Below are 14,577 nucleotides of genomic sequence, written 5' to 3'. Positions count from 1 at the left end.
GACTGTTTCAACATCAGAGACAATTTCTATCTGAGGCCAAGTAATGAGATGTCTGTTCTTACAAGCATCTCATCTGTATGGGTATCTGCTCTGCAGCTTCTTTTACCAGTTATATCTGGTAACGACTAAACCTAAAAACATCTATTCTGTACCATTTTGCACACCAAAGTCCTACAAGTTATGTTTGCTTACCACTTTCTATTAACATTGATTTTATTTCACATAAGAGCAGTAGCAAATACTTTTCTTTTGCAGCAGTAACTTTTTCTGTTCTCCCCACTTGCTCTTGAATTGGATAGATGCATGTTGCAAAATTGTTGCCACAGATGACGTATCTGTCAAATAGTTTAAAATTACATTCAAGGAGGCAGTTCTAGCCTATGAATTTTTAAGTCGAGCGCAAGCCCCAATGATAAAAACCATCGAAACAACTTGTCAGTATTACTTCCCAAATTTTAGACTACTGTAAAAAACCATTCAAGAAACACTGGAGAACGCTACATGCAAGTACAGATGATCTGAAAAAGTATTTTAAAGAAAAAATCATTCCATTTAACTTTTGTTTCAGAAGCCAGACTGGGAGACCAACCCGTGAATCAGTAGGACAGACGCAGCAACATGGAACGTGCTGCTTTAGAAACGTGTTTAACAGCTGAAAACAAAGCGGTAAATCTCTCTGATGCTTTCAGAGAAGGCATTCTCAAGAAGCACTATTCATAAACAATCCACACTGAGCACTCAGATGCCAGAGGGTATTCTGGTATGACTCATTGCAACAGGTTGTTGGGATGACAAAAAAATTATCTTCACGCTAAGTAACCCAACAAGCAACATTTCACATCTTAGTTTCAGGATAACAGTTGTTACACAAACTAACACTTCTGACCCATGTAATCTCAGATTTCAAAGATAAGTTCAGTGTAAGGGGTAATTACTTCTCAAAGAACAACAGAACAACAGAAATTATGTAGTGGAAGTAAACATTAAAACCACTTACCATCGTATTTAGCAATGTTATCATCCGTGTCTTCTTTCTTGGTTTTAGACAACACCCACCTAAAACAAGAAGCGTAGCAGTTACTGAGCTGTGTAATGCTGTATTATTTAACAAGCACAGGAAAACCAGCTTTTGCTTCTAGGCTGTGAACCTGTGATGATGATTTTGACACTCAGCATCATGGAACTTAGTTTAGTTCAAAGAACATGGAAAGAAAAATTAAAATATATTAGTCTAAAATAGCATTTCAAAATACTTCCTAAGACTATAGATGAATATACAGTTACAACTCTAAAGTCATTCAGTTGTTCTCAATAAACTTCAGTTTTACATACAAGCTGAGTTTGGCAGAATGTAACAATATTGCATAAGCATAAAATATCAAAAATACATGGGTAATAGCACGGTTCAAGTGTAAAACCTTCAATATGATAAGGAAAAAAATTACCCAAAGAAACCTTAACACTAACTGACAGTAACAGTACACACGCATAGCAGAGGATGAAAGGAAGAGGCAAAAGTGTCCATATGATGCAGGAGGGGGCCTGGAAAGCAGGACCACAAGTAACAACCAGTTAGTTGAAAGGAATGTGCTCGAGCTTGTGGGTCACAAGCCCTGGTGATAAGGGACATGAGAAGTTACTGAAGGGTATAGAAACAGGGACTAAGTATCGAGCTGAGACTACACAAGGAATAAGGCGGTCTGTTTGTCAGCTTACTCAAGGACGTGGTGCGAGAACTGCAGACATTGTTATCTTTAACTATTGCTGAATTGCTAAATAGCAAGAGATCTCCACACGAGCTGCCACACAGTTATAGAATAAGCAAGTTTTTTGACCAATCAGAATAAGATGTAACAATTGCTTGTGTGTATATAATCATGATATTAGGCTAATTAAAGTGACATTTGCTTGCATCAAGCTGCATCCCGTCTCTCAGTCGCGGCAATATCACAAATGTAATTATGGACTGAACAGATTCCAACAGGGATCCCAACAGGGCAACAAATTCCTGACCTCCTTGATAGTACGAACAAGGCAAACTCAGCTTATCATATTAAGGGGATAAGCACATACCCTACATACAAGCATTCATCTGGAGCAGAGAAGTAAAAAGGAAAAAAAAAAAAAAAAAGGCAGTCCACTCATCTGGTCATACAGTGGTTCTATCCTGAGCCATGCATAGGAATATCTTAAGCCAACACTGTCACTGAACTCTTCATTGTACCAACTACAATACTACATTCTCATGCTTACTTCTGTAAAGCACTATTTTCATTCATTCTGAACTATCCTCTGCATAGACTGTTTCAGGGATGAATCTTTATCTTGTCTGCCTTGAATTTCAGTCAGATTTGTTCACTGTTAACAGAAATACTGGGAAAACTTCACAGTATAAATGGCAAACTAGAGCCTTGGTCTACCAGAAGACTGACCAACGAGGAAATAAAACAACTCTACAAGTCATGCAGATTTTCAGGGCCCATTCTCAAGAAATAATTTCTTTTCCGGTGATTTACCTAGTCAATTTATATGTACACTTTTCCCTAATTTTAGGGAAGAAAGGCAACATGCTGCTTACTTTCTCATACTTCCATACTTGGTATTGTTATGTAAATTATGTACAGCTAGACCAAAAATCCCAAGCACTGTAGCTGAAGCTTGTAGTATTAGATTTAGTAAGGCGACTAATCTTTGAACAGATGACACAAAACTAGAAACTGAGATAAATTATATCATTCAAGTACCCCAGTTAGGTTTTTGCATTTGTTAATCAAGGTTTTCAGTTGTTTGGTGTTTCTTTTTAAACACCACTTACAACCTCTTCTATTTTATAATTTTCCTGTCATCATTGGTACTGCTTTTGTATTGCACTTCTTAATATTTAGAAGTAACATTAAGACAAGTGATACATTGAAGACAGGAGCTTGTTAACTTATTGTCCTTCTACATCTGATCTAAATATATATCTAAAATAAAAGAACACGAAAAAACATAATGTGAGTAATGACAGGCTAATGTTCAGTGGCCTGAAGTTCCCTGTAACTCTACAGCAGAGAACAGTTCAGAAACAACTGGAAAAGGGAGTAAGATTCTATCTTACAGAAGCTACTGGTGCTTGTTACCATGCTATTTTGTTTACAGTTTAACTAGTGCATCCTCAACAGACATAAACGTCTTAGGATTGTAAAACCTCACTCCTACAGTAGTTGGATCTTAGTCTTCTGACAGGAGGTAAAATATAGGCAGCTTTAAGTTCTATCACAATGAATATATCACATTGCATCTCCTTTCACCTCTATGTCTGGATCTTCATAGGAGAGTTAGTAGTTCCATTGATTTTAGTAACATAGGAAAACACCTTTTCCCATGATTGTTCACAAATCAAGGAGATGGGTCTTTTGTTCAACAGCAAAAAAAAAAAACCCAGGAAAAAATATACCAATGACAAGGTCTGGCTTGTCATTAGAAGAGAGACTTACTTTCATATTTTAAGAGCTTTTTTCATAGTAAGAAAGTACTCGTAACAACTCATCACACCAGCTCTTATTAAAGAGATTTCTACTGTATTCACAGATTCTGCCTGGATACACACTTACTTAACTTGAGCCAGTAACAGCATACTAATCTGGTTTGATTCAAAAAAGAAAAGTCAGCGATCATACAGATCACATTTACATGGTACTCATTTGTTTTTCACTGGTATTCTACACTCTTTACATCTGAGCTAGAAAGAGGACTGAAAGCCAAGCTGTTTCCCACCTAAAAGTAGTAAGTCTATTCCAGAAACAGAAAATAATAGATTATATTCACTCTTATTGACAGTGCATCAGTGGCAACTGACTATAGCTCACAACACACAGGTTTTCATTGAGCAACACAGATCACCCAGAGTACAAGTTACACCTTACACTGCCATACTGTTGGAAGAAAACTTGTAAGATACAGACAAGACAAAAATGTCTGGCTTAAGAATTGTGAGATAAACCTGAAGATTATTCTAAAATGTCAATGCAGTAAGGTCAAACTACCTAGAAAATACTTCAGTAGTCTCAAATATATAATACTTATTGAGTATGGGAAGTAATACAATAAATAAAAAAACCCACTAAAAAAAAACTTAGCTACAATGCTGAAGACACTGCCCTCTTACACATAAATAAGCAGAAAGAGTTTGCTACTGCAGTGTAATAGCTATGCACTTCACCTTGCAGCTACCTGAACTGGCTAAATCTTTAAATTATATTTCTTTATGTTGATTAACGTAGAGTTTATTACAAGCTTCCTTAAAACACAAAAAATAGCAACATACCTGAAATGTTACCTGTCCAGCTTAACATTATGATGTATTTGGAGCAAGTATTACCAGCCTTTCCAATTCTAACCCCTGTAAAACTTAACTTTTGTAAAGATACTAGCAAAAAATTAATACAAAGTCAGTCCTGCCACTGTAAGTTAAACTGCCGAAAGTAAAAGTTTATGCCTTATAACTTTAAACTTACCCAGTCAATACTCCATCAAAGGTTTCTGTAAAATACACTTCCCCAGTTGGCTTTGGAGTCTGGTACACAACCTAAAAGACATGTACAAACATACACACTAACCTAAATTACAATTTTTCCATTTGCAATACACTATCATACCTCCAAAAGTAGCCCACCCAGACAGACCACCAGATTTCGTTCGTTAGAAATACCTAGCAGCATAAAACAATTTTCCCTGTCCCCAACTCCTCTCATTTCTACAGTCTGGCCGCATCCCTCTAACAGTGAGCAATTTCACATCTGTGAATTTTAAAAATTGCTTCCCGTGTTCAAAGCTAATAACATCTTATGTGTAACAAACACCCTGAAAATTTACTGAACTTGCACCAGTACTCTGCTTCCTCCCTACTTCTTTCTGTATGGGTTTTCCATCCTTCTGTTTTCCTGTCTACTTGGCACATCACAGCTGGGCTACATATTAAAAAGGAAAAGTTGAAAAAAATAACTTATGAAGTACAGGATAATAAATGCAGAAAGATTTTCTGGGAATAAAGACAGTGTCAAAAGGCAGCTGTGACAGATGAAATCAAGAAACTGGCCTAAAGTCAAAACACCAGTAAGACCAAGATTCTTTCTGCTTTCTTCTCTAGAAATGGCATGTTAGGATTTACAACAAAAGGTTCTGGCACCTAGATTGAAGCACAGACTAGCGAAACCTTCTTTATGACTATTTACCACAGGCAGATCTATTTTACACATTGGCATATTACAGTCATTCTTTAAGCCTGTCTTACACATCACACACAGCAACTAAAAAACTCTGGCTGATGGGTTTAACCCACTCAATTGTCAGCTGCATATTAACTTGCTTTTTTTAAAAATGCATTTGTCCACCAATTTCTCTACTAGTTATAACTGTGTATCTTATAATTAAACAAGCTTTAGTTAAAGACTTCCGTAATCTTACCTCTAAGGCAGATTTATCTCTGTCGACATCAGCTTCTTGAGACTGCTTGTCAAAATCCTCCACTTCAACATCTGCATCCAGGTTTTCTTTGTTTTCAGTTTCTGCAGTCACTGAGCTAATTATCAGGACACCCAAGCACAGCCAATCCCACTGGAAGTGCATCCTGGTTATATGAACTGAAAGTTTTAAATATCATCACAAGGACATTATCAATACTATTACAATTTTACTCCAGACTATCTACAGTAAGAAATAAAGATCATAAAGCGTTGTCAGTATAGTATTTTAGTATAGTGCTATATCTTAATTTGGAAAAGTTCTTACTACACAGCCCTGACTTTTTCCCTTCCTGTTGTCCCTCCAGGAGTGCTTGTAGCCTGTTCTCTTATCTTGCCACATCATTCATACCAAGAGTGAATCTGACTGCAGTATATATGTGTTTTTAAGAACTAGGTAAGACTGCTCTTATTTTTCTCATTCCTTAACAAGCTGAATAAGTAATCAAATTTGATCAGTCTCTATAATGTAGCAAAAATAACATCCCTTTTCATTAGGGACAATAAAATGGATAGATTTAGGACACATCTACTGCCAGAATTACTCATTTGTATCTGGCTCTTCTTCCACTGTCTGTCTTTATAAGAGTGCAGAGTTTATAGCAACTCCAGCTGAAACTGTCAAAAGAAAGTATAAGATTGTTTCAGAAAACATTTTAAAATTATTCAACCAGCAAAAGTTTCAGCTTAAATGCAAATACCTTTCTAAGATCAGGGAAACCAAAAAATCTTTAGTCTGTGTGACTATCGATAGCAGTTAACGACCCCAGCCTCTCGATCTGACCTGCTGGCGAAAAAGAAAAGATTTTGCCCAGTATGTTTTGCTTCACATCTGTAACATACAAAACCAGTTTTATATTAGAACATCCAGTGGTTTGGAGCAATGCAGTATCAAGCACAAGTTTCCTCAATGGTCCTGCCAAAAATGCTTGTTTCTGAATCTGGTTTTGTCTGAATTTGGAAATAGAAGGAAGACAGATTCTAGATACCACTGCACAGGTATTTATCCTTTGGTTCTTACTAATTTCTATCCACAATAAGTTTAAAAAGATAGACGAATACTGGTATTTAGTTTGCTATTGTGAGACATTTCCAAACCTTTCATTATGCTGCTACTGAGGTGCTTTCTGCACCTGAGAAAGCAGTCACCCTCTTAGTTGTTTCATCACTCTTTAGAGATTAAATTAACTCTACAACCCTAAATATCCCAGAAATTCAAGACACCACCTTATACTGGAAGTGTGAGTCACCTTCATTCTTCCTGGCTTTATCAGATTTGCTGAGCAATTCAAACATTCAAGTTTCACCAATAATTACTAATCATTCAATTTATAACACCTGCAAGTTCTATCACGCAACACATATAGAGATCAAACAGTATCAGGGCTAAAATACCCCACATCCCAGCATGACTGTACTACAAGCATCCAAGAAGAAAACTAATTATTTTTCCTTATTTAAGATCTATTAATTTGATATTGACTGCACTGATTATACTTACAGCCAAAACCTAGAAGTATCATAAAGAACTGAAGTGTTTCACACACTAACACTATGTCAGCATCAGGAAATCATCAAAAGCTTCCTTTCTTGGGACAAACACCTATTTTCCATAAAACTAAATTAATTACCATTCTTTTTTTCTCCCCCACTATTAACTACAATCCCTACCACATGTTGTGGGACTTTCCACCCTGCTGTGCATTTCACTTGAGGGTGGCAAGTCTATATAGTTCCCTCTTTTTTTCAGTTATTAACACAGTGATGCATCTCAAAAGTTATCTGCAAGTTTCAGTAGTTTTTTTGGGTTTAGGTTTTTTAAAAAATTTTAAATACTGCAGATACTGTTAATTCATGCACTTCCTTGGCCAATTCTAGAACTTCAAACAATCCTGCCCTGAAGACTTCAAGTCTTTCAATTTATCATACATGAGCATTCAATCTTACGGTGCACTTTTGAACTCCATTGTCTGGAGGTTATCACAGTTAGTTCTACAATCCCCATTTTCTTGTTCTTAATCATATTAGGACAAACAGTTGAAGAACGTCATATCAATGCCTTCTGGGCCTCCTTAGCTCTTAGCTAAAGTGCTATATATTAACCAGGTATTAGACTTGCTTTCTTAGCATAAAATTTTGCCTACCTTACTTTAGCTAGTTTGTCACACAGGTGGTCTCCTCCTCTTCTCCTAAAGCAGATGAAGAGATACATCTTTCTTGGTCAATATATTTCAAGTGTATTTTGACAATCCAAAATGCCTTTCACTTACATAGCTGTAATTTTACTGTAATTGGCCCCATCTACTTTTGTTCCATACACACACTAGCAAGGGCATCCAAGAAATCAGACTAGTACTCACCTTTCCCACAGTTCCCTTCCGAAACTACTGATGCTTTCACTTCGTTCACACCAAGTCTTATGACTACTCCCTGACCCTAGCCTAGGACACTCCTAATTTCCTTTAGTCTTCTATTGCAACTCTTACTTTTCCCTTCAAGAAGAGAAGGCACGCTTTTTCACCTTTAACTTTTAAACACTTTTAAAATAATCCCAGAAACACTGAAATACATCACCAAGAACAATTACAGTTATCACTAAATTGCCAGGCAAAGATGGTTTTAAACAAGACCATTACATCTTTTACTTTTGTGAACTCTGCCAGCACTACAGTCTTAGAACGTCCAATAAATCTATCAACTAAGCTGAAGATTCGAAACAGAACTTCACACTACACATTTGTCTTTACACCCTACTGAACTTTCATAATTAACACATGAAGGCCTATGAAAAACTTCTCTTATTCTTTCCTAAGGTGACCATAAAAACAAGGCGAAACCATCCCCACTGTCAGAAGTTCCTCAGCAGAAGAGAACAAGTTATCCCAGTCTATGGCACTCACACAAACGACGACCATGTTCACTAGCAGTACTGGCTAAATGCCAAAGACCAGGGACTTCCAAACCATCTTTCACGGAGCTACAGCAAATAGGTAATTGCAAAACCATACATCTTGACAGCAGTTTCAATTAGGAACATGATAATAGTTATAGCATGACCCATGAGAGAACTGGATAGCTTTCTTCAGATTTCAAAGCTGTAATCACAGAAACTGAGTCACAGAAATTCATCCAATAATTGCACCTCCAAAACAGGATTCCAAATCATTCCTTTTGGGATGGGCAGCTTACATTCTGCTTGCTCTCTATGTATATATTGATGGAATTGTCAATATGTTTCACTTCAGACCTGTAATTTTTAAACTTAATTACTGCATGGCTTGGTCGCTCTTTACCATGGGGATACAGGTAACTACAGAACTTTTGACACACCAGAAGAGACATCTGAGCCAGCAGTACTACTGCAAAGCATGCTCTTGGGACCAGCCACCATGCTGCAACATCAGCATACTATTGCACCTAAATTAATGAGTCACAGTTTCTGAGACACATACTAGTATTTAGGAAAGACAACAGGCATAAACTGAAAAAATATTCTGACTAGACTATTAGAAATTCTTTTCCCCATGAGAGCAGGGAAGCTGTGGTACAGGCTGCCTAGTCACAGTCCTCAGGGTTTTCCAAGACCAAAGGAATAAAGCTCCGAGCAACCTGAACTGGCATCAAAGCTGAGCCTGCCGTGGTCCAGCACATTGGAGCACAGACTTCCTGGGGACCCTTCCCACCTGAATGACTTCATTTCTGCAGATGGTTGAACACCACAAGTACATCAATCTTCAGACCTCTGCACCACGATCTTTTGAATATTCTACACATGCTATTACATTAATGTCATTGTCATTCTACTTGATGCAGAACTATGCAGAGGTCAGGATCCTTTAGATTATTACTAACCTTTCCCTGGACTTTGAAGGGAGCCCTGCCTTTTTCATGAAACACTCAGTTCTGCATTCTCAAGCAGAAAGGAAATCAGACTGCTGTTAACAGCCTTTCTCTCTCAGAGGTCTAAAGCTCCTGCATCCAGTACCATCTGTACCCAGTAGCAACACATGGGCTTCTCCTATGGCCACAAATCAATTCCATCCAGGGCAACAGAAAATAGGGGGGTTTTCCCTTCTTCCATCCATGATCATGTGCTGCCTTATTACTCCCCTATACAGCTGCACCGGCATCAACCTCACCAAGGACAACATCCATCTAAAACTAAAACTGCTTCACAAAAAGCACCCAGGAGTTCTTACACAACTTTCTATTTTTTATTTTGTGTGAAAATTATACTATCTTTTGCTAAAGTGTTAAACCCACTTACTGAAGTGAATACTAAATGCATAATTTAGCAATTACTCAAGACACAACGCTGCCGTCGTGCAGGTGCTTTTTCAAGCTATTTTATTGCTAGAGTCAGCTTGACTAAAACCTCCAGGAAAACGTTATTAAAAAAGGAAAACAAAAGTTTGCATCAAGCAGCCACTCAGTGTTCAGGCAGCGCCCATGACAAACCAGTTTCCCGCATGTCATACGGAGCCCGCTTCTCGAAAGACCACGGAGGGAGGGTCCGCAGCGCCGCAGGAGCGACCCCGGCCCCCGCGGGGCGGCTCGCCTCGGGCACCGCCGCAGGAGCGACCCCGGCCCCCGCGGGGCGGCTCGCCTCGGGCACCGCCGCAGGAGCGACCCCGGCCCCCGCGGGGCGGCTCGCCTCGGGCACCGCCGCAGGAGCGACCCCGGCCCCCGCGGGGCGGCTCGCCTCGGGCACCGCCGCAGGAGCGACCCCGGCCCCCGCGGGGCGGCTCGCCTCGGGCACCGCCGCAGGAGCGACCCCGGCCCCCGCGGGGCGGCTCGCCTCGGGCACCGCCGCAGGAGCGACCCCGGCCCCCGCGGGGCGGCTCGCCTCGGGCACCGCCGCAGGAGCGACCCCGGCCCCCGCGGGGCGGCTCGCCTCGGGCACCGCCGCAGGAGCGACCCCGGCCCCCGCGGGGCGGCTCGCCTCGGGCACCGCCGCAGGAGCGACCCCGGCCCCCGCGGGGCGGCTCGCCTCGGGCACCGCCGCAGGAGCGACCCCGGCCCCCGCGGGGCGGCTCGCCTCGGGCACCGCCGCAGGAGCGACCCCGGCCCCCGCGGGGCGGCTCGCCTCGGGCACCGCCGCAGGAGCGACCCCGGCCCCCGCCAAACCCACCGCCGCGGCCCCGACCGGCCCCCGCCAAACCCACCGCCGCGGCCCCGACCGGCCCCCGCCAAACCCACCGCCGCGGCCCCGACCGGCCCCCGCCAAACCCACCGCCGCGGCCCCGACCGGCCCCCGCCAAACCCACCGCCGCGGCCCCGACCGGCCCCCGCCAAACCCACCGCCGCGGCCCCGACCGGCCCCCGCCAAACCCACCGCCGCGGCCCCGACCGGCCCCCGCCAAACCCACCGCCGCGGCCCCGACCGGCCCCCGCCAAACCCACCGCCGCGGCCCCGACCGGCCCCCGCCAAACCCACCGCCGCGGCCCCGACCGGCCCCCGCCAAACCCACCGCCGCGGCCCCGACCGGCCCCCGCCAAACCCACCGCCGCGGCCCCGACCGGCCCCCGCCAAACCCACCGCCGCGGCCCCGACCGGCCCCCGCCAAACCCACCGCCGCGGCCCCGACCGGCCCCCGCCAAACCCACCGCCGCGGCCCCGACCGGCCCCCGCCAAACCCACCGCCGCGGCCCCGACCGGCCCCCACACACACACACGACCCCCAACCCCCCAAGGCCCTCAACCTCCCTCCCCGAAACCCACCCCCAGGGTCCCGACCCACCCGCTCCCACGGCCCCGCCGCCGGCCAGGAGGGGCGGGCGGGCTGGGGGCGCTACAGCTCCCCCCTCCCCACCGTGTGCAGCCTAACGGACGGTAACGGCCGGCGCCAGAGGACCCCCCACGGGAGGGGGAGAACACGCACGCTGAAGGGCGGGAGGCCCCACCTCCACACGCGGCGCGCCGGCGGCGACCCGCCCTCGCACCAGCCGGGCAGCGGCGAGTGAACGGGCGCTGCAGGGGCCCACCGCCGCGGGCCCGGCCGGCCGCCGTGCCCCCCCCCGCCCCAGTTATCCAACACCGCCACGCAGACAGTGGCCGCCCGGCGCCGAGGACCGGCCCCCGCGGCGGGCCCAGCACATCCCCTCCCCGCGGCAGGCGCGCTACCTGCGGCGGGATGCGCTCCGCGTCCCGCTGGCCGAGCCCTGCCGCCTGTCCGGAGCGTTAACGGGCAGCGCATGCGCACAAACCCCCACCGCTCTCAGAGCCTCGGCCGCCGAGCAACAGGTGCTGGCGCTGCGCCGCCTCAGCCAATCAGAGCGCAGTAAGCGCAGCACTGCCCAATCCGCCCGCGGATCGCCACCACGACTGGGCGCCGCGGGAGGCGTGTGGGCGGAAACGACGGGCAGGTAGCCCCACCAATCGCGAACGCCCTCCGTGCGGCATGCACCAATCGCGACCTCGCCCGGGGATGACAGCCTCCCCGCACGTGGTGCCCGAGCCAATCGCCCCGCAGCACCGCCCCAGGCCGCTCCTCGGCCTCGCCGCCGCGACGCCGTTGGGCGGGCGAACTCCGGGTGCGGGAGCGGGATTGCTCCCCCCGCCCCTTCCCCCGAGTCTGTCTCCTCCCCGACCTTGGGGCCAGCACCGGGCCCCGCTGTGAGGGAAAGATTCGGTCACGCTGGGTTTGACGTGATTCGGGGGGGTGGGGTGTGCTCCAACATGAAGCAGTTAAGATGGACTCTGGTGACAGGACTTTCGGATGTGAGGGCCACAGCCAGTGGGACATGATGTTTACGCGTGGTGTTACCATGCTGTGGTCAGTGATGAGAAAAAAAGGGCTTTTTCTGCATCTCTAGTTGGAGTGATTTAGCTCAAATTAACATCACCCTTTATTACAATTGGAGACACAGCCTGGTGATCCAGTCTGCACTTGAAGGATCACTAGGTACTGCTTCAGTTCCTGAGTTTTGGAAAACCTTGCCCAGGCCTGCTACTCTGAGGTGATTCCTGGCTTGAGTCAAGTTGTACCTTTACACTTTGGGCAGGGCACAATTTATGAGCATTTAAAACATCACTCACAGCACCGATACTCAAAACGTGCAGGAGAGGGCTGGGACAAAAGCGATTCCTTGAGGGATCAGGAGGAACACAGAAGTTGTTCTATTTGCCCAGCTGCTGACAAACTGGGTCAGGGATTGGTATATTTGTATGTGACACTGTGTCACTTGGTGACTCACAACGTCAGAGCCTCCTAGCCAAAGGCTGTAGGGGCTGCCGTCCTCATTTCAAGCTTGACGTTTGTTGGGGACACCAAGCATGATGCCAGTACTTGTGAGATGAACCATATAACTACTGCCACTGCCTTTCATTCTTACTGTTGAATCTCTTCAAAGGGTGCATCCGCAGCTCTTCACAGAAGACAGACTGCTTTTAAAAAGTACACTTTCAGGCAGCCAAATGTATCATTGCAGTACCAGCCATCCCCTCCAATGTGGGCAGATTTCACTGCCCAAGAAATTCTATTAAGGCACATACACAGAGTTTTTCTTTCTATGGCCAATGAACTGTGGGTCTGTGGAAGATGAGAAGGAAGGAAATCCAAAAATTGTTGATAGCCTTAAGAAAAAGTGTTACTTTTTACTCATAAGTCAGCCTCTTTCAGTCAGTGCTCAGGCCACAAGAATCTGGTTTATGTTATTTAGTTCTTACCATGTTGAGGAAACTGTCTTTTGGACTTAACAGTTACGATCTGTACACCATTAAGCTAAGCTTCCCCCTCTCCTAGAATAATTTATAACTTACAATAATTTTTATAGGTTCCTCCATTTCGTTTATGTCTACCACATACTAGTTTGTTGACTCAGAATGGTTTGGAGTTGCCATTAGAATGTGTAATAGGAATTGTAAATCCAAATGCTCATTTTTTTTTTTTTTTTGTGATATTCTGCCTTTCAAGTGTTCCAAGGTCACTGTAAACTGATGCACAAGCTTAAAACTTACATCGATTATATTTCTCTTTTGATAGTGTCATCAAAACTTAAGCTTGCCATAGATTATTACAAGCTCCAAAGAGCAATGTAAACTTCACAACTTAAACACAGTGCATATTTATGTCATAGAAAAATGGCAAAATTTCTTCTCTTGTTAAGGCTTAGCTAGAGCTGTCTAATTGTTTAAGATTCTGTAGGACTATGGCACCATTTCTCAATCATATGATTCTATGATTCTAATGCTGATCAGGAAAATCTGCTGTGCCTTAATTCAAATCCTTAATTGTACTTAATTCAAAAGTACATTATTTAATGTACTTTTGAGAAATGGTACCGTAGTCTTACAGAAACTTCAATACAGCTAAAAAAAAAAAAAAAATTAATGTTCTCGAGCAATCCATCATGAAACCAAGTGTTGTAGTTTAACCCCAGCTGGTAACTAAGTACCATGCAGCCGCTTGCTCGTTCCCCCCTCACCCATGGGTGTCAGAAGGAGAATTGGAAAGGAATGTAAAACTCTGATATTAAGAACAGTTTAAGAATTGAGATACAATAAAAAACAAAAAACCAATAATAATAGTAACAGTTATAATGTAAAAGAGGGAAAAGGAGAGAGGAATGAAATCCAAAGGGAAGGGAAAAAAGAAAAGCAATGATGCACAACACAACTGCTCACCACTTCAGACCAGTTCCCCCTATTCCTCAAGCAATGATCAGCAGACCCAGCCAACCCCACCCCCCACCCCCAATTTATACACGAAGCTCGTTGCCCAGTTTGGGTCAGCTGTCCTGGCTGTGCCCCCTCCCAATTTCCTGCACCCCTCCAGCCCTCCCGCCTTTGGCAAGGCCTGAGACACCATAAAGTCCCCAACCACACCATTCCCACACCAAATCTAAAACACAGCGCTGCACTAGCCACCAAGAAGAAAATTAACTCTGTCCCAGCTGAAACCAAAGGAAACAAAGACAGATGAAAACTATCTTCGCAGCTTGAAGTACGCATACATTCTTTTAGAAGCATTTGCAGAATTAAAGATTTCTGTTTACTGCAGAATTGTTAATATTCCAACCGTTCATTGTAAGCCCTCTGTGAAAGATTTCTCTGGAATCTTACATTTATGCG

At 44.6% G+C, this 14,577-nt stretch overlaps 2 protein-coding genes across 6 annotated transcripts in view; one reads left to right on the top strand and one right to left on the bottom strand.

The window, feature by feature from the left end:
* The window catches only part of LOC130141060 (calmegin-like), a 30,535-nt gene extending 18,771 nt beyond the window's left edge, over positions 1-11,764 (bottom strand). Inside the window, exons 1-6 of one of the 5 annotated variants that reach the window (XM_056321734.1) lie at positions 11,629-11,764; positions 7,649-7,693; positions 6,206-6,291; positions 5,449-5,624; positions 4,500-4,570; positions 998-1,056 (exon numbers count right to left, since the gene is read on the bottom strand). In XM_056321734.1, the coding sequence (XP_056177709.1) occupies positions 998-1,056; positions 4,500-4,570; positions 5,449-5,610 (292 nt within the window). In that variant the 5' untranslated portion in view covers positions 5,611-5,624; positions 6,206-6,291; positions 7,649-7,693; positions 11,629-11,764. Of the gene's footprint in view, positions 1-997; positions 1,057-4,499; positions 4,571-5,448; positions 5,634-6,205; positions 6,292-7,648; positions 7,694-11,628 lie in introns of all 5 variants that reach the window. The other 4 variants (XM_056321727.1, XM_056321719.1, XM_056321711.1 and 1 more) reach the window with 4 other exon arrangements.
* On the top strand, positions 9,954-11,468 carry LOC130144542 (proline-rich protein 2-like). Its single transcript, XM_056328455.1, has one exon. It carries the CDS (start codon positions 9,954-9,956, stop codon positions 11,466-11,468), a length of 1,515 nt encoding a protein of 504 aa, XP_056184430.1.
* Positions 11,765-14,577: the final 2,813 nt, after the last annotated feature.

Source organism: Falco biarmicus, chromosome 1 (assembly GCF_023638135.1).
Source record: "Falco biarmicus isolate bFalBia1 chromosome 1, bFalBia1.pri, whole genome shotgun sequence".
NCBI lineage: Eukaryota > Metazoa > Chordata > Aves > Falconiformes > Falconidae > Falco > Falco biarmicus.
Note: the sequence above shows the minus strand (reverse complement) of the source record. Positions and strands in the feature narration are given on the sequence as shown.